General features: G+C 43.9%; 3 protein-coding genes across 4 annotated transcripts; 2 read left to right on the top strand and 1 right to left on the bottom strand.

The window, feature by feature from the left end:
• The first annotated feature begins 3,329 nt into the window (after nt 1-3,329).
• Nucleotides 3,330-9,224, top strand: LOC137904303 (cullin-3-B-like). Its single transcript, XM_068748465.1, has 16 exons — nt 3,330-3,389; nt 4,369-4,566; nt 4,664-4,777; nt 5,048-5,208; nt 5,333-5,447; nt 5,539-5,767; nt 5,894-6,039; nt 6,130-6,306; nt 6,383-6,553; nt 6,646-6,753; nt 6,877-7,001; nt 7,089-7,185; nt 7,284-7,418; nt 7,553-7,739; nt 8,348-8,493; nt 8,632-9,224. The coding sequence occupies exons 1-16, from the start codon at nt 3,330-3,332 to the stop codon at nt 8,761-8,763; spliced, it is 2,301 nt and encodes a 766-aa protein (XP_068604566.1). The 3' UTR covers nt 8,764-9,224.
• A 290-nt stretch (nt 9,225-9,514) lies between these two features.
• On the bottom strand, nt 9,515-12,195 carry LOC137905093 (dehydrogenase/reductase SDR family member 12-like). The gene is made up of 10 exons (XM_068749321.1): nt 12,140-12,195; nt 11,627-11,760; nt 11,472-11,554; nt 11,304-11,399; nt 11,152-11,233; nt 11,020-11,081; nt 10,786-10,890; nt 10,582-10,672; nt 10,038-10,175; nt 9,515-9,921 (listed from the first exon to the last, which is right to left on the bottom strand). Exons 1-10 carry the CDS (start codon nt 12,193-12,195, stop codon nt 9,755-9,757), a joined length of 1,014 nt encoding a protein of 337 aa, XP_068605422.1. The 3' UTR covers nt 9,515-9,754.
• On the top strand, nt 11,539-16,748 carry LOC137905094 (AP-1 complex subunit sigma-3-like). 2 transcript variants are annotated; one of them, XM_068749323.1, is made up of 6 exons: nt 13,374-13,489; nt 14,743-14,921; nt 15,068-15,176; nt 15,276-15,413; nt 15,894-15,955; nt 16,115-16,154. In XM_068749323.1, exons 1-5 carry the CDS (start codon nt 13,487-13,489, stop codon nt 15,933-15,935), a joined length of 471 nt encoding a protein of 156 aa, XP_068605424.1. In that variant the 5' UTR covers nt 13,374-13,486; the 3' UTR covers nt 15,936-15,955; nt 16,115-16,154. The 2 variants fall into 2 exon arrangements, with proteins under 2 accessions (XP_068605423.1, XP_068605424.1); XM_068749322.1 differs by lacking the exons at nt 13,374-13,489; nt 15,894-15,955 and adding an exon at nt 11,539-11,568 and having other exon boundaries at nt 16,115-16,748.
• Nucleotides 16,749-16,780: the final 32 nt, after the last annotated feature.

Here is a 16,780-nt window from a genome sequence, read left to right as displayed (position 1 = left end):
TTTGTCCTGGGCCTCGGGTGTCATGTTTGCAAAAGAAAGTATAGCAGTGGTGGGGAAGGGCTGAAATCAAAAGCAAGCGTATTGAATTCTGCCTCCGTAATCACTTACCCAAAAATAAAATAAATAGAAAATCGATGGCTGCTTTCAGATGCACCACTTTGTGCTGTTTGTCCTCTGGGTCTACCCTGCAGCTGGAGGATAGCATGTGCTTACATGGAGTGAAGCTGGAGTCCATTAGGACCAATTTTGTTGAAGACACACACACACACACTGCATCACGCGCCACCTGCAGGAGACCTTTGGTATGACGTGGGGAACATGCCACAAGTAATGTTGTTCTTTTTGAGGAGGGTGATAATTTTGTGTTGGCCAGCCATTTCATTTTAACTCACCTCAGATGGCGTGCAGGCCGTCAGCACCTGGTTAGCTGTCTGCAGCAGTGTGCGGCGTAACTTATCTCTCACTTGCTCAGGCGGTGGTTATCAGCTTCTGAACAGCTTACACCACCACATTGTGCTATGGGTGGAGCTCCTGAGTCATTTCATGTCAAAACACCGCATGCGAAGTTGGTTTCATGCTGCAATCTGGGAGTCAAAGTGTTTGCAAAGTTGCCACACAAGATTATTGAACAATGAATGTGGAGTTTTTAACCACAGTATAGATAATTATGGGTTTTTACCTTCCCTCGCTATCGTGTCAACTGTAATTTGAGCATTAGATTATATTTTTAATCCAGTAGATGCACTATGAACATGACGACACAATTATTTTTTGCAAAAGAAAGTATAGCAGCGGTGGGGAAGAGCTGAAATCCTCTGTGACGTGATCTCTCCAGATAAGCTACGTATGTAATGGCATTGCTTTGGGTGTTTTTTTTTTTTTTGGGGGGGGGGGGTGAGCAGAATTGTAAATGAATTAACGCGACTGCCTGCTGTACACGATTATTCTAAATATAAATGCTGCCACTTGGTGGCATTGTCAGAAAGCACACTGAACGTCTCCCCCTCCCAGTTGTTCCATGATGACGACAGGCAGACGTGCATCTTTGCTAAACCAAATAATGCCAGGGGCTCAGGCTCTACCTGTCTTTTGACAATAAGTGGTAAAAATAGATGAGAAACTGGGATGGCAGAGAACATTAGTCAGGGTTTAGCTGCCTTACGTTGGCCTTGTTTGTCCTCCTCCTCCTCCTCTTTGTACACAAAGACTTCCCTTTTCACTGTTTATGGCAATCTATCCCTGTTTCTATGACCTTCTTTCTTAATGAATTCTTATTTGATGTTATTTGGCAATGCATAAAAAGAATAAAATAATACATCCGTGCTGATTCAGCCTGCAGATTGAACTGAATTAAAAGAAAGAATCTAAAGTTTTTACTGTGAAAATGACATTTTCATAAAAAACATCTGCTTTCTAAATGACATTTAGTTTAACAGCGTGTCACTTCAAAACCAGATGTTGATATTTGGCCATGAGCTCAACTATCCTCTCGGGTGAATTCATTATAACGACTCAAACCGCATGTGATGCAACCATTTCGCCTAAAAATATACGATCCTTGGAATGTAAAGATGGTGATGATGATTATGCGACCTTCATCTTCACGTGCCACCAGTATATTATCTTTTCCTACTCATGACATTTTTAATATCCGCTGCATTTGTAAAAAAAAAATTAACAGAGTGATTACATCACCAGAGGTCTGACACAGAAAAATACTTCAATCAGACGAGGTCAGTGAAATCTGGTCGCCATAATGTTCCTCTTGAAGCAAGATGTTGGGACACGAGAGAACAGCAGAGCAGCAAAAAAAAAAAGAAAAAGGAAAACACACCCACTGACTCATAGTCTCTCCTTTAAATACTGCAAATACTGCATGAAGCAAAGGTGTGAAGCCTCACACACCAAAATAAAACCAAACAATACGAACACAGTGCATTTTATTCTTTCTTTTGCCGCATTGAGTTGTGTTTGTGGAGCACCCTGTGGTGCAGACTGTCAGATGAAGGACCACATCTCTCCCAAGTGCCTTCTGTTGTTTAACACTGACCGGCCGGATAAATATTTAACAGGAGGAGGGAAAGTTGTAGGCATCAAATCGCTAAGGAGAAAACAAACGGCCCAACATGTGACCACACTGATGACAGACTAGATTGCTTCTCTCCATTGTCTGCTTATTTCTTTACCGGCCCTTTGGCGAAGCTTTGAAACCCAACCTCAGATGAAAAAAGGAAGGGGGGGGGGACATGCCTGCAGACAAGCACGAGATGCCCATCGCAGAGATACAGGTATAGGGTGGGAATGTGTGTGATCAGCACCATGGACAGTGGACAGAGGATCATCCAGGTGATCAGCGCCATGCGGTGGGAAATCAGAAAGCTGGAGCTGGAGAACATGGGCTTGAGGAGAGCTGGAACTAATCTCAGAAAGAATGCGACAGTTCCCATCGTGCTGCCCAAAACTACAGGTGGACTAACTATTATTATTATGACTGTATTAAAAAATGTACCAACTGTAGAATAAATATATTTAGGTGACACAGAAATCTCCTCATTGAACTGCAATGTAAATGTGATTATGTGTATTATTAATTCTTTAACACTATGTACTCAGATGTTAGCATCTCCAGCAGCTTTTTGGAACTCACCTGTGGCTGTGACTGTCTGATGTTCTTATTTTTCTTTGTCTCTTTCAGATAGCGTCGTTATGACGGTGAGAAGATATTCGATCTTCCGTCCTTTGGTCAACCATCGCAATTTGCAGATGGACACTGATAGAAGCGAGCGGTGGACTGGATTTAAACAAAAATGAAAAATGAGCATGGTGTCATCTTAACCTGGTGGTGGGTAACCTTTAACCCCGTCACTAAATTAAAAAGAAAATCTGACCTCATTGTCAGTTCTTATTAAGCTAAACCACTTACATTTCTTTTTTTTTAATACTACTGACATCAATTACAAACGCTAATGTTAATGCAACTACTACTACGTAAGATTTTTAAACCTGTGGAATACACCTGCCGCTGGAGCAGTGACTCAACTCTCGCGAGATTTCCGCATTGCGCAGTGGAGTACAACCGTCCGCCATCACCGCAGAGATTGTAACGTTAGCCAAAGAACTAGCACTGAGAGGAGAGCGGGGGCTGACAAGATCGTATCAGACATACAAATTGGGCCAATTCAAAAAAGCAGCGGTCACTGAGTTTTCCAGCCGCTTCAGAATTCAGATCAGATGGCATAGAAATCCAGTCATCAGATCGAACCAGCAGCTTGCCTTCCATGTAGTCTTTGAAGTTAACTTGCAAAAGAAAGTCGTCTTTGCAACTCATCATGTCCAACCTCAAAGGCAGCACCAAGAAGGACACCAAGATGAGGATACGAGCCTTCCCTGTAAGTCAGTCCCGTCTTTGTAGGCGTTGAGACCCGAAGCAGCCGGGTAAGGGAGGTGGGGTGACAGGTCTCTAAGCTAGCCGCGGCTTGCTAGTTGGCTGGTCAACCTAGAAAACCCCTGTCGCTTTCAGTTGAAAATGGCTGTTGTCTTATGAAATACCCTAAGATTATAAACTATATTATCTGATATCAGATTATCTAGCAATAGTTGGGTCATTGGTGTGATTGTCATATCCCCGTTTGGTATATGGGCTAACAATAGCATATAAAAGGAAGCTTAGCTACATCCTGCCAAATACTAGCGAGCTAAGTAGCAGGCCTCAAAATGTTAGCTGCCAGCTAAACTGCATTCAGTCACCAAATATCAACGCGTTACTTTAAGTGCGAGCTGTTAAAACTGTTTGTGTATCCTTTGTACCACTGAGCGTTAAAGCATTAGCATATCGTGTTAGCTGGAGAGCTAACGGAACTTCTGTCTGGCCTGAGACCACAATAAACATGTCTCAGGTAACTGGGGTTATGCTAATCTTGTACTGTTACCACAGTCAGGCATGATCCCAGCAGCACCCAAATGATCACCGTGCAGAATTACATGTACACATATGACAATGTACCATTTATTATTATATCAATATATACATCACAATATTTTGTACTATTATTATAGGAGGTAAAGTGTGATTGTAAATATTACATTTTCATTTAGACGGTTGTGGAAGTCAATCCACAACCGTGCTGACAGACTGTTACTTTTCTTCTATTTTTATTTGTGGCAATAAAGAGAAAACATTATGGCTTGGTATCAAAGTCATATTAGATCCATGGCTATATGCTTGTTGATGTTCAGTGTGATTATACGAACAAAGAAAGTAGAATGCACTTGGTGGAGGCTAAAATAGTGAACTACTGCTACAGTTGCACTCTTTTTAAAACATTGTGGAAATAAGTCAACACACCTGCACCCTGCCCTACCTCCTAGATGACAATGGACGAGAAGTATGTCAACAACATCTGGGACCTTCTCAAGAATGCCATCCAGGAGATCCAGCGGAAGAATAACAGCGGGTTGAGCTTTGAGGAGCTGTACAGGAATGCCTACACCATGGTGCTCCACAAACACGGAGAGAAGCTGTACACAGGCCTGAGGGAGGTAGTCAGTGAGCATCTCATCAACAAAGTAAGCTATACTTTTACTCTCCTGATGGAGATATTGCTTTTTTAACCATTAGCGAAAACGGTGCAGTTTATTTACTTATTTATTCATTTATTTACAGGTACGGGATGACGTTCTGAACTCGCTGAACAATAACTTCCTGCAAACACTGAATCAGGCCTGGAATGACCATCAAACGGCCATGGTGATGATCAGAGACATTCTCATGTACATGGTGGGTTGTTTGTTTGACAGTAAATGAATCTGACAAATTAGATTTTAATCTACACAACAACAAAGTTCTTTAGAAAACCAATAAGTGTCTAAAACAGCCTGTTGTTGACATATCTAAGGGGTGTTGGATGAATACCTTTTAAAACAAACTGTATAGAAGAGTTTCAGCTTTCCCTTAACTCTTTTAACACACACACATGCACTTCAGTGTTATTGAATCGATTTAAGCCTTCTTTTTTTTCCCCCCACCCCATTCTCTCTGCTCTCTCAGGACCGGGTCTATGTTCAACAAAACAATGTGGAAAATGTGTACAACCTCGGCCTTATCATATTCAGGGACCAGGTAGTGCGCTACGGCTGCATCCGAGACCACCTGCAGCAGACGTTACTGGACATGATAGCGTGTGAGAGGAAGGGAGAGGTTGTCGACAGGTACGGAGGAGAACTACGTCACCAAAGTTAAGCGTGGGCCTGCTAAAGAAATGCCCCATGTTGAAAGAAAATATATTGTTTAAAGGTGGCAGATTTGGAATGTTACATTTCTCTTCATTGTAAGGGGGGCCATCAGAAATGCCTGCCAGATGCTGATGATTCTTGGCCTGGACGGCAGGTCTGTGTATGAGGAGGACTTTGAGTGTCCCTTCCTAAATATGTCAGCGGAATTCTTTCAGGTAAGTCTGTGGTGCATTCCGGATGCCTCCGTTTTTTCCCCACACCTGGAAATCTGTGTAGCATAACAACACAATAGCCGCTCCTTTTTAGATGGAGAGCCAAAAGTTCCTCGCAGAAAACAGTGCCAGCGTCTACATAAAGAAGGTAGAGGCCAGAATTAACGAAGAGATCGAGCGCGTTTTGCACTGCCTGGACAAGTCCACACAGGAGCCCATTGTCAACGTGGTGGAAAGGGAGCTGATTTCTAAACACATGAAGAACATTGTGGAGATGGAGAATTCTGGCCTCCTCCATATGCTCAAGAATGGCAAGACGGGAGGTAAAACGGTTTTCCGCTTCCGTTGTGGTTTTGAAAGGACAAAGCAAGGCATTTGTGATCGCATTCTAACATTTCCTTAACATTTTCTGTTTGTTTTGTCCCATTCCCCCCCTTCCCCATCCCCAGACCTGGCATGCATGTATAAGCTGTTCAGCCGCGTGTCAAATGGCCTTAAAACCATGTGTGAGTGCATGAGCGCTTACTTGAGGGAGCAAGGCAAAGCTCTGGTGTCAGACGAGGGAGAAGGCAAGAACCCTGTCGACTATATTCAGGTATGCTTGGCTGTTAATTGTAAATGGGGGGGGGGGGGGGGGGGTGTCCATCATAGATTACATCACCTCTTTTTTTTAAATGTTCTCCAGAGCCTCCTAGACCTGAAGACACGATTTGATCGTTTCCTCATCGAGTCCTTCAACAACGACAGACTCTTCAAACAAACCATCGCCGGAGACTTTGAGTATTTTCTTAACCTCAACTCCCGCTCGCCGGAATACCTGTCGCTTTTTATCGATGACAAGCTCAAGAAGGGCGTCAAAGGGGTAAGAGGCTTTCCTCAATCCGCGGCAACCTCGCAAAGACCTCGCAAATCAATGCAGTCGCGTCTCCGTTCACCAGCTGACCGAGCAGGAGGTGGAGACGATCCTCGACAAGGCCATGGTGCTGTTCAGGTTCATGCAAGAGAAGGATGTGTTCGAAAGGTACTACAAGCAGCACCTGGGCCGCCGACTGCTCAGCAACAAGAGCGTCTCGGACGACTCGGAGAAGAACATGATCTCCAAGCTCAAGGTAAATATTTCTGTTTGCTGAAGTTGTCTCGGTGTCTAACCCCCGCCCCCCCATCAGCACTTTTAACTGTGCGTATGTTCGTTTCCCTGTAGACAGAATGCGGTTGTCAGTTTACCTCAAAGCTGGAAGGAATGTTCAGAGACATGAGCATCTCCAACTCTACGATGGACGAGTTCAGGCAACACATACATACGACGGAGGTGAGGCCCCCGGACTCAAAGAAACACACAGCGCTGTTTTAACGCAAGGCAAATGTTTGACGTGTAGAATTCAAGTTCCATTTCCACTGTTGAGCGACATTGCATTGCATGCATCTCTTCAAGGCATCGCTGAGTGGCGTGGACCTCACAGTAAAAGTCCTCACTACTGGCTACTGGCCTACGCAGTCGGCAACACCTAAATGTACAATCCCCGCCACTCCTAGCCACGCCTTCGAAGTCTTCAGACGGTAATTCTCAGAAACCGATAAAAGCAATAGCGGGGGGGGGTGACTTTACTTCTCCGTGGTTTCTAAAGATGGACCCTCTTTCTGAAGGTTCTACCTCGCTAAGCACAGCGGTAGACAGCTCACACTTCAACACCACATGGGCGGGGCGGACCTGAACGCAACTTTCTACGGAGCCGTTAAAAAGGTACGTGCTTTAAAAATGCAGGCGTGCCCGGCTTTGTTATTTTGCAATACTTTTGTGGCATTTGTTCGGATTAACGGCCCCGCCTAATTCATTTGCAGGAGGATGGTTCAGAGGTGGGTGTGGGAGGTGCACAGGTGACCAGCTCCAACACCCGGAAGCACATACTGCAGGTGTCCACCTTCCAGATGACCGTCCTCATGCTCTTCAATAGCAGAGACAAGTGCACTTATGAGGTGGGCATCCTTTATTTGGATGACTTATCCTTGCTTCCCCTTCAGATGCTTGTTATTTTTGGTTTATTGCGTTTTATTGGCTTACATTGATCTCCTGTAACCCTGCATTTTGCTCCGTTCATAACCATCCATAGGAGATCCAGCAAGAGACGGATATTCCCGAGAGGGAGTTGGTGCGAGTTTTGCAGTCTTTTGCCTGTGGCAAGCCTACGCAGAGAGTTCTCACCAAAGAGCCAAAGTCCAAGGAGATCGAGAGCGGCCATGTGTTTACAGTCAATGACCAGTTTACTTCCAAACTGCACAGAGTTAAAATACAAACAGGTGGGTGAAGACTTTGTGTGTGAGACTTTCTTCTGTTCACAGAGCGTCAAATCGTGGAGAAACGACGTCCCGCAAATGAGACCTGATTTTAAGATACAGAAAAACTCTGTTAGAAGCAGGATTCTTACAATTCTTGTTATAATTTACTTGGAGTTGTCCAAAAACGGGCGGGAGTGAATGGAGGTAACAAGTCTGAGCTCGATCCGTGGAGATCGGCAGTTTAAAAATTAGAGGAACGAGTTTACCGTCTAACAACTCATTTGCGTTCCAAGATGACTTCTGACACCGTGTTACGTTTGTAATGTTATTCTAATAGCAAGGCAGGGAGTTAGGTTGTCGTGGAGATTACTTTAAACCTCAGCCCAGGTTATGTCAATTCAAGAGGAAGTGCAGTGCAGAACTTGCTGCAAAGAAGTTGTCAAACTAGAAGTGCCAGTTGTGAACTGAAAATGTGAATATGACCTATAGCTAGAAAACAATTCTTGAACTGCAGAGAAATGTACTCTTCTCAGAAGCCGTCTTATGAGTACAAAGCTGCTGGGGGGGAAAAGCTGAGGGGGAAAAAATATTCTCCTGTTGCCGTCCCCGCCTCTGTCCCACATTTCCAGTTGCTGCCAAACAAGGCGAGTCGGACCCCGAAAGGAAAGAGACACGGCAGAGAGTGGACGACGACAGGAAGCATGAGATCGAGGCGGCCATTGTCCGCATCATGAAGTCGAGAAAGAAGATGCAGCACAACGTCCTGGTGGCAGAGGTAAAGAACCCACGTGAATGAGCCTTCAACTTCTCCGCGTAATCCCTCAAGTTAAAGAGAATTTTCTGGCCATCCTTGTTCTAAAGCTGCCATTTCCTTCCATGTTGTGTGCGTTTGTGTGTGTGTTTGCGTCTGCAGGTGACCCAGCAGCTCAATGTCCGTTTTCTTCCAAGCCCTGTGGTAATCAAAAAGCGCATCGAAGGATTAATAGAAAGAGAATACTTGGCAAGGACGTCAGAAGATCGTAAAGTGTATACGTACGTCGCGTAGAAGAGGAAACTACGGAAAAGACTGGATGCGGGGAGGACGGTGTTTGGTTTCCTCGGACTGCTGTTGCGCATGGACTGGAAGTTTATTTTAAAGACATGCTGAGAACCTTAAATCCACGGTTTTCTCTGGGTACCCCCATCAAAAAACAGACATGTATTAGGAACATTAGTTTATGTTGGCCCACTGGTGATGCGCTTGAGATAATAATAATTATTAATAATTAGATCATTTTTAAAAGATTTTTTTTTTCCTTTCCTGTTCCCAGTTTTAACATCAATGGATCCAGCTTCAAGCTTTTCACTGTTCAATCCTTGTAGAGTTCAATCTTACAAAGAATCCCTTGGGAAAATGTGAATGCACCACATTATCTTTTGTTTGAATACTGTATAAAAAAATAATAAAAAATATTCAAAACAAAATGTGGATTGTTATAAGACAAATAAAAATGAGTATTGATGCTCCATAGTTTTTCACACAAATTCTTTACTCATATTAATCTAATATTTTGAGACCTTATGTTTCACTTTAAACCTTTAAATTTGCCCTTCTAATTACCATATGTTTAGCATCTTAACAGCGTTTCAGTTTTTCCTGCGCTGCAGACCTTTATCCAAACTTTTCTATGGGAAGTTAAAAATCATTTTAACACACGTTTACCAGGCAAACGGTGACCAAAGAAAATATTAATACCAGGCCAATCGCCTTGTCTTTAAATCTTTACATTTTAATAGTTCAGTTGAAATCACATAAATCAGGTGGCACTGAGTTATACCTCGTCTTAACACTGTTAAATGGTTGAATAATGACAAGACTAAACTTGACAAATATGCCGAGTGCTTCGGAAACTAATCCTCTCGTGGGTCAGCAACACTCGTATAACAAAACAAACAAAGCGATGCCTTGCTCAAGGGCACGTCGGCAGTGCTCTGGAAGTAGACTGGCCCCTCTCCAGCCACCGGCGCACGTCAATATTTCGTCTACTAATAATAATTCAGACAGATTGAGGTTCGGATGACTCCTGGGCTGTGTCCAGCTGGGCGACAGCTTGTGATTGAATGTCTCTGGCCAGGGTCTCCAGCTGAGCCATGAAACTCTGAGTCTCCTCTGCAGAGCTCCGAGTCCAGGCCAGAGGCAGGTGGGTCGGAACAGGCCTACGATCTGCAGAGCAATCGGAACAAGCGATGCCGGATGGCGGCGATGACTCACTTCATCATCTGAATGGAGCTCATCCGTACATGCAGTTAAAGAAGCGGTCAGTCTTTCACGCTGCTCACCCTGGAAGAACTGCCCGCTGCGTCTCCTTCCAGCAGCTTTAGATACGGCCAACCACACAACGGTGTCGGCTCCTTGCTCGGCGGTCCGCAGCCTGTCACCCATCATCTGGTGGAAGCGAGGCATTGAGGTCGAAACAGCTGGAATCAAACATGATGGGTTAATGTTATCAACAAAGGGTGCTCTGTTGTTGTTTATTAAAAGTTAGATGGAAGCAAAAAAAATTCCACTGCAGACAGAACAGCCAGGAAGTTCTCTTTAAGGAAAAGTTCAAAGAGTAATTTTCATTCATCAGAAAATATTGATTTATTTCTACTCACTACATTCAACTATAACACCTCAGATCACACAAGAGTCAATTGTCAATTTTTATTTACCATATTAACACATTTTGTGTTTGATGGAGAGAGCTGCACAAATGCAGTAAGGATCAAATGTTTTTTTCAATCCAAACCTTTTTTTTAATGATAAAAGAAAACAAAATATAATTTAAAAAAACAGCAGCAATTTTCCGACAAGCGAGTTATGAAATGTGTCGATCGGTACCTGGTGTGTCGACCCAGCCAGGATGCATCACAGAAAAGTGAATATCTGGGTTGGCGTTGGCCCACTGCTGCGTCAGCACCACCTGTTGTCTCTGTGGGGAAACAGCACATCTGTCACATCTGCAGATTCAACCCCACATTCATATTTCATGTCTTTTTATTCTTATACGACCCCATTATGCAGACAAGTCATAATCCGGATTACCTTGTTCTGGGCGTAAACCATGACGCCGTCAAAAGGGCCATTCTCAGATTGTAAATCGTAAACCCTGAGTTTCTCGACCAGCATGCCTCCAGAGGACACGGTAATCTAGCATTCAGGGAGAGAAGGCCTGAGTGGTTCATAAATTATTCTTATAAGAGTTATCTGACTTTTGTTGGTGCCACCACTTTTTTAATTCATGCATGCACTGTGTATTTGTGCGGGGTGTGTTCATACCACCCTGGGATCCCAGCTCTTCTGGAGAAGTGGGATGAGGTATTTGGTGAGAACGTACACCCCTAAAGAGGCGGAGTCACAGGTTTAATGCTGTCACACATGCAGTGTTTAACCCTCAGAATCAGATCTCACCCATAGTGTTGGTGGCAAAGCTCATCTCTAGTCCCTCGGCGTTCACGGCTCGTCTGTGCACCATACAGCCTGCATTGTTTATCTGAGAAAACAGACCGTTAGATCCGACAGCCGAGGCTCAGTGGGGATTAAAGGAGAGGCGGGGTACCTACCAACACATGCAAGGATGCATGCTGATTCCTGAAGGCCGTGGCAAACTCCAAGACTTTGCGTGTTTCTGACATGTCCACAATATGGATGTATATCTCCTGCAGTAATCAGATGAGGCTCATCCTCTTGCTGATCACTCAAGAGATTTTTGGACAGTGAACAACACTTACTGTGTTCCCAGACTCGCTGATAATGTCTTCCCTGGCCTCTTCCGCTTTTTCTTTGTTCCTACACACCATGTGGACCGTCCCACCTGGAAACAAAGACGCGAGACTTTCCCTCAGCAAAAGGAGCGTGATAAAGACGCCACTGGTCTGACGTTTACCTTTCTTTGCTATGGCCATGGCCGCCGCTCTGCCAATTCCACTGTTGGCCCCGGTGATCATGAAAGACTTTCCCACGACGGACGCATTCAACGCTTGGGGCTCAAAGTCTTTCGATGTCGCCTCGTAACCCTTCCTAAAGTCACGGAGGAGCAAAAACCTGAGCTGAAAGTTAAGGGCTGCTTTTGTTTTGATGGCAGAATCACAGGATTCATGGATTATTTCAGTGCTGCCGATGTCATCCTCGACTCACAATGGAACTATTGTAATTGTGAATAAAGACCAGTTTGTGCAACGTGAGGTCATGCAATGATCAGACCTTAAATGTTCCTTCTTCGGCAGTCTTTATGTAACATCTGCTACATTTAGGATGCAGTAAAGTGGAACTTACACACATTAAAGCCTATATTTAGACAAAATTAAGACATATAAAACTGACTTTAATTCTCAAAGCATCCTTTGAAGTCAATGTCTCAAAAATAAGTCGCAAAGAAAGGATCCAATACCTGACTAACCTTGTATATTGGTGGATTCCATTCAAAAACCAAGCAGCGTTCCGGTACAGAGACATCTGTGGCAAACAATTCCAGAAAAGTGCAACAGCTTGCCGATCCCTTGCAGACGCTGTAACGGATGAGTGTCATGTGGAGCCGAAAAGGGAGGGGGCACTTTCTGCTCTCTGCCCACACAAGATGTTGTTTTGTTGATTTGTGTTTTATAACCACTACCAGATCACTACCAGGGTCCGGATTCAGGATAGGGCATTTTTCAAAATGTTTACCATGGAGGTTATGTTTATTTTTTAAATCCGGATTTTTACATTTACTTATAATGGAGGCTTTTTCCTAAAAATTGTAAAATATGCATTCAATTCACTCACCGACAATCACAGTCATAAAGGGGACCAATTTGCAACATCATGTAAAATGTCTTCTGGATCTGATCCAGAATGAGGTCAGGAAAAAATATTACATTTTAACATTGAAAATACCATTTATGAACCTTTTGATGATGATCCAGATAACCATGTGGATGGTTTAAATCTAATTAGGAGGGGAAATGAGCTGCTTGGCGTAGGTCTGCCACCTCCGAGTGCTTTTCTGGTTTTAAATTTCTCAGGAAATAATGACTCAATCCTGATTCATCGACATTAAAGTGGGAGTTGAACTGGCAGAATGTGAGACGGTTGTTCACCCACATTACAAACAGATCCAGAACCAGAGTCAAGTCAAAATTCTAAAACTTTTATTAGAGCTATTCACACCTTTTGACGAATTACATAGATCATGTAATAAAAGACCTTGGAGCTTTGAAAAACCGACAAAAATATTTTAAGGAACTCTTCAGATCTTTTCACTACTCCTTAGATATTTTTAAGCAGGAGGATAAGAGGAGCGCTTCTTGCAGTCAAAGTGACATTGCAGGATTTAATGTTATGTTTGCTTAATTTTGAGAGGGTGGGGTGGTATTTAATACGTTTTTTTTTTATTCCCAGGTTTTTTACTTCTTCCCACTCCTTTTTGAGCAGTACTGCTGTATTACTTCTGTTTCTTTTTAAAAGTCTTTATGATTTTTGAACTGTGACTGTTCAAAAACAAATTAATAAACAAAACCCAACATTCGTTCAAGCTTAAAACAGCTCATTGGTTAAAATGCGTCGTTTGGATCACGTGATCTGTGCGCTCTGCTGACGATTCCGGGACAGGCCGCTCCTCCTGAGGTGGGCGGAGTTTAACTTTCCACCCCGACGGTGTTGGATGACGGATAGATATGGTCTCGGTACCAGCTGATCCATTCAAGTTTAGCGGTTTTTGTTTTTAAAGATTAGCCGGTGAGAACGCAGCTCGCCGCGCAGCGTCAAAATGGTGAGTGTTTTTTTGTTTGTGCGTTTTCTAAGCTCCACTCCGAGGCGGCTCACCTGTCGCACCTGTCGCCGGCGGCAGGTAGCTGAAGCCAGACGCGACGCCACTTCCTTTTTACGCCTTTTGTCCTTGTTGGGCCTCCGTCTGGTTTCTGCTGTGAACTTTTAGGGAGTTTTAATCCTTTAAACGACTTTCAGGTGAGAGGTGCGTGTTTCTCCTAGCGCCCCCACAGGACAGGTTCCGTCACTATAACGATATGCTTCGAGCCCTGCCCTGTTCTCGACTAATAAAGTGAAGAACAGGTCTCGCACACGCACGCACACGCGCACACACCTGGTAATATTGGTTGCCCTTGGATGTGCTGTTTGTCTGGTGAAGCGCTACCTGCGGCTTTACGTTTTCGCTCGGTGCTATTTAATCAATGACGTCATCTTAAAGTAACATTGAAAAAAAAAAAACTTTACTTTTATTTTAAGTAAGTTGGTTACATAAAAGTGGATAATTATGACAATAATGACTTAAAGATTCTCACACTTCCTTGTTTCCACTGGTTTGTTGGCTCTTTTTTCAGACATTGGACCCGCACTTCATTTAAATGATTTTAGTGCATGTGGATCTGTGATGTTTGGACTCACCCTGCGGAGGGAATTCTTTTCTTAGGCTCAGCATTTGGATATTTTCCTATCTCGTAGACGCATTGCATGTCCATTCATCTGTGACTTCCTGGATAGAGGTAGCGGAGCAAGGCAGTAATGCCTTTTTTAAAGGAATCTTATCTTCTACCAGGAAAGCTTGTATCCAGAATGGAAATGAATGTTTCTGCAGCCTGAAATCCTACATTTCATGCTGAGATGATGAGACGCAAAAATATGTGCAGCCTGTTTCTTTAGATAAGCAGCAAAAATACACTCCAGTCTCCCTTTTAGTCAATCTCGCATCAACAATTAGAGGAAGGCTTAAAGGAAACGGTGTGCCAGTGTGCCTCTGATAGAAGTGGGGAGAGAATCCATTTCCATTTTGAGATGCAGCCAACTGGTGAAGCTGGGAAGCATCGGAAACCCCGGAAACCCCAACTCCTTTAGATCTCTGCAAAACCAGAGAGGAAACCCCGTGTGTTGACCTTTCACATTCCGGCCTGCTCGCTCCTTAAGTCGCCACGACGACGGCAAAACTACCGGTTTGACGCTCTCGGCCCCCTCGGCCCGTGCACGCGTCCCGTTTTTGCGCTCTGACCCCGGCGCCGTCTGTGTGCTCAGATGCGCTTCCTGCTGCTCTTCAGTCGCCAGGGGAAGCTGCGTCTGCAGAAGTGGTTCACGCCGACGGCGGAGCGGGAGAAGAAGAAGATCATCAGGGACATGACGGCCATGGTGTTGGCGCGGCATCCACGCTCCTGCAACTTCCTGCACTGGAAAGACCTGAAGATTATTTACAAGAGGTAGAAGCTGCCCCCCCCCCCCCCCCCCGTATTTGTTTAACGCATATGAACGCATCTACCCTCCGTTTGTTTTCTGCAGGGCTCCATCTAGCTGTGTTATATATTTCTATCAGCATGTGCATCCTCTGTGTCCCCCCCCCCCTCAGGTATGCCAGCCTGTATTTCTGCTTGGCCATAGAGAACCAGGAGAACGAGCTATTAGCCCTGGAGGTCATCCATCGCTACGTGGAGCTGCTGGACAAATACTTCGGCAATGTATTTATACAATTGTTCAATATGCTGAAGTGGCCTTAAATGAATGGCCATTGGCTGGTTTCTGCCACGCAATAACCGCCGTCGTATACCTCCTCCCAGGTGTGCGAGCTGGACATAATCTTTAACTTTGAGAAGGCCTATTTTATCCTGGACGAGTTTCTAATCGGAGGTGAAATACAGGAAACCTCCAAACAGATTGTGAATCACTGCATCGACTCCTCAGACATGTTGCAGGAGGTGAGACGCACCACAGCGCGACACACGGCGCCACGATGAGCGCGCCACTCGTGTTGCTCGGCTCGGGTTCGTTTAAGAAAAGGGCAACTTTAAAAAAAAAAAAAAAAAAGAAATTAAAGACTTTTTGACCTGTTTAGCTCCTGAAATGTGTTCATATAATTTTCCACTAAACAACAACCCATGAATGCTTCTGGCTCCCGGACGGGGAGTCGTTTCGGTGTTTAATCAGTGTAATCGAGAGTTTAATTAACAGTGGTGATGCAGAGTTCCTGCTGTGCCTTCTTGTCTTTCCTGTTTTCCCATTTCTCCCTTTTAAAAAAACAAATTAGTTTGTGTTCTTGTGTTGCTGTTTCTCTTACCTGCGTTTGTGTGTGTGTGTGTGAGAATCTGTGCTTCTGGGCATTGCTGGCTAACACCTTTTTATAGAGTTTGATTGTGTGCAGTGTAGCCTCCCATTCATTTTGACCATTATCGCTTCAGGATGACAACAGTGATTGGTATGAGGTGGAGCTGTTTGGATGACCTTGAATATGGACAGCAAGGTTAGATGCTCTGCTTGTGTTAGTGAACTCATGTCAGTGTGCTCAGCATTCAATAGCAGGCGATGTGTAGATGTGTGCCTGAGTTATTGTGCGTGTGTGTGTTCATGTTTTGTTACTACTCTTACAAGTTTTGCTCTCTTCTGCCTGTTTTTTTTTCAGACCATGGAGGAGTATATGAGCAAACCTGCATTTTAACACCATGAGGGGCCGGGGTGGGGGGGACAAAAAGATTTATACATCAGGAAGGAATACAGGAACCAAACTTCCTGGGCGACTCCAAGTTTCCGACTATGAAAATGGGATTTGGTTCTGTTGCACGTTTTCTAAAGAAGAGTCATTTGTTTGCTGTCGTCTGCCAAACGGGAAGAGGAGGAAGAAGAGGAGGAGGAGGGGGAGGAGGAGAGGGTTGTTTAAAAAATGGACTGCTGTTATGGAATGAATATGAAGTAGTAATCGAGGATTAGGATACAGTATATAAACATGAAGGGATTTTTACATTTATAAATTGTGTGTTAATAGAAGTAAATAATTTCCTTGTGAAAACACCCTGGGATTAATTTAGGGAAAAGCATCCCACTCAAGTAAAATAAATAAATATATATATATATATATATAAGAATTAGCCTCAAATTGATATTTTGTAAGGGATCATTTTGATGTTTTGTATTTCCAACATGAAACATTTGAGTTTGAGCTGTGATCTTTTTAAAGCAACTCCTCTGTAGCGTACGTGTGGATATCACGCTTTTTTTTAATAATGTCTGAACTCACAATTAAAATGTGTTTTGAATCATTCTGACAAACGACTCATTTAATTCCACAGAA

Source organism: Brachionichthys hirsutus, chromosome 15 (genome assembly GCF_040956055.1).
Source record: "Brachionichthys hirsutus isolate HB-005 chromosome 15, CSIRO-AGI_Bhir_v1, whole genome shotgun sequence".
Lineage (NCBI taxonomy): Eukaryota > Metazoa > Chordata > Actinopteri > Lophiiformes > Brachionichthyidae > Brachionichthys > Brachionichthys hirsutus.
The sequence above is the reverse complement of the archived record's forward strand: the minus strand, read 5'-3'. Positions and strand labels throughout refer to the sequence as shown.

Bases quoted from the DNA above. Each gene is read 5' to 3' on its own strand.
- LOC137905094 (XM_068749322.1), top strand. From the start codon at position 11,539: ATGTGGACCGTCCCACCTGGAAACAAAGAC. The intron at 11,569-14,742 runs GCGAGACTTTCC...CTGTGTGCTCAG, and splicing joins TCCCACCTGGAAACAAAGAC to ATGCGCTTCCTGCTGCTCTT. The intron at 15,177-15,275 runs GTATTTATACAA...ACCTCCTCCCAG, and splicing joins TGGACAAATACTTCGGCAAT to GTGTGCGAGCTGGACATAAT.
- LOC137904303 (XM_068748465.1), top strand. From the start codon at position 3,330: ATGTCCAACCTCAAAGGCAGCACCAAGAAGGACACCAAGATGAGGATA. The intron at 6,554-6,645 runs GTAAATATTTCT...GTTTCCCTGTAG, and splicing joins ACATGATCTCCAAGCTCAAG to ACAGAATGCGGTTGTCAGTT. The intron at 8,494-8,631 runs GTAAAGAACCCA...TTGCGTCTGCAG, and splicing joins ACAACGTCCTGGTGGCAGAG to GTGACCCAGCAGCTCAATGT.
- LOC137905093 (XM_068749321.1), bottom strand. From the start codon at position 12,195: ATGTCTCTGTACCGGAACGCTGCTTGGTTTTTGAATGGAATCCACCAA. The intron at 11,400-11,471 runs GTAAGTGTTGTT...TGATTACTGCAG, and splicing joins TCAGCGAGTCTGGGAACACA to GAGATATACATCCATATTGT. The intron at 10,176-10,581 runs GTACCGATCGAC...GTTTGATTCCAG, and splicing joins TGGCTGGGTCGACACACCAG to CTGTTTCGACCTCAATGCCT.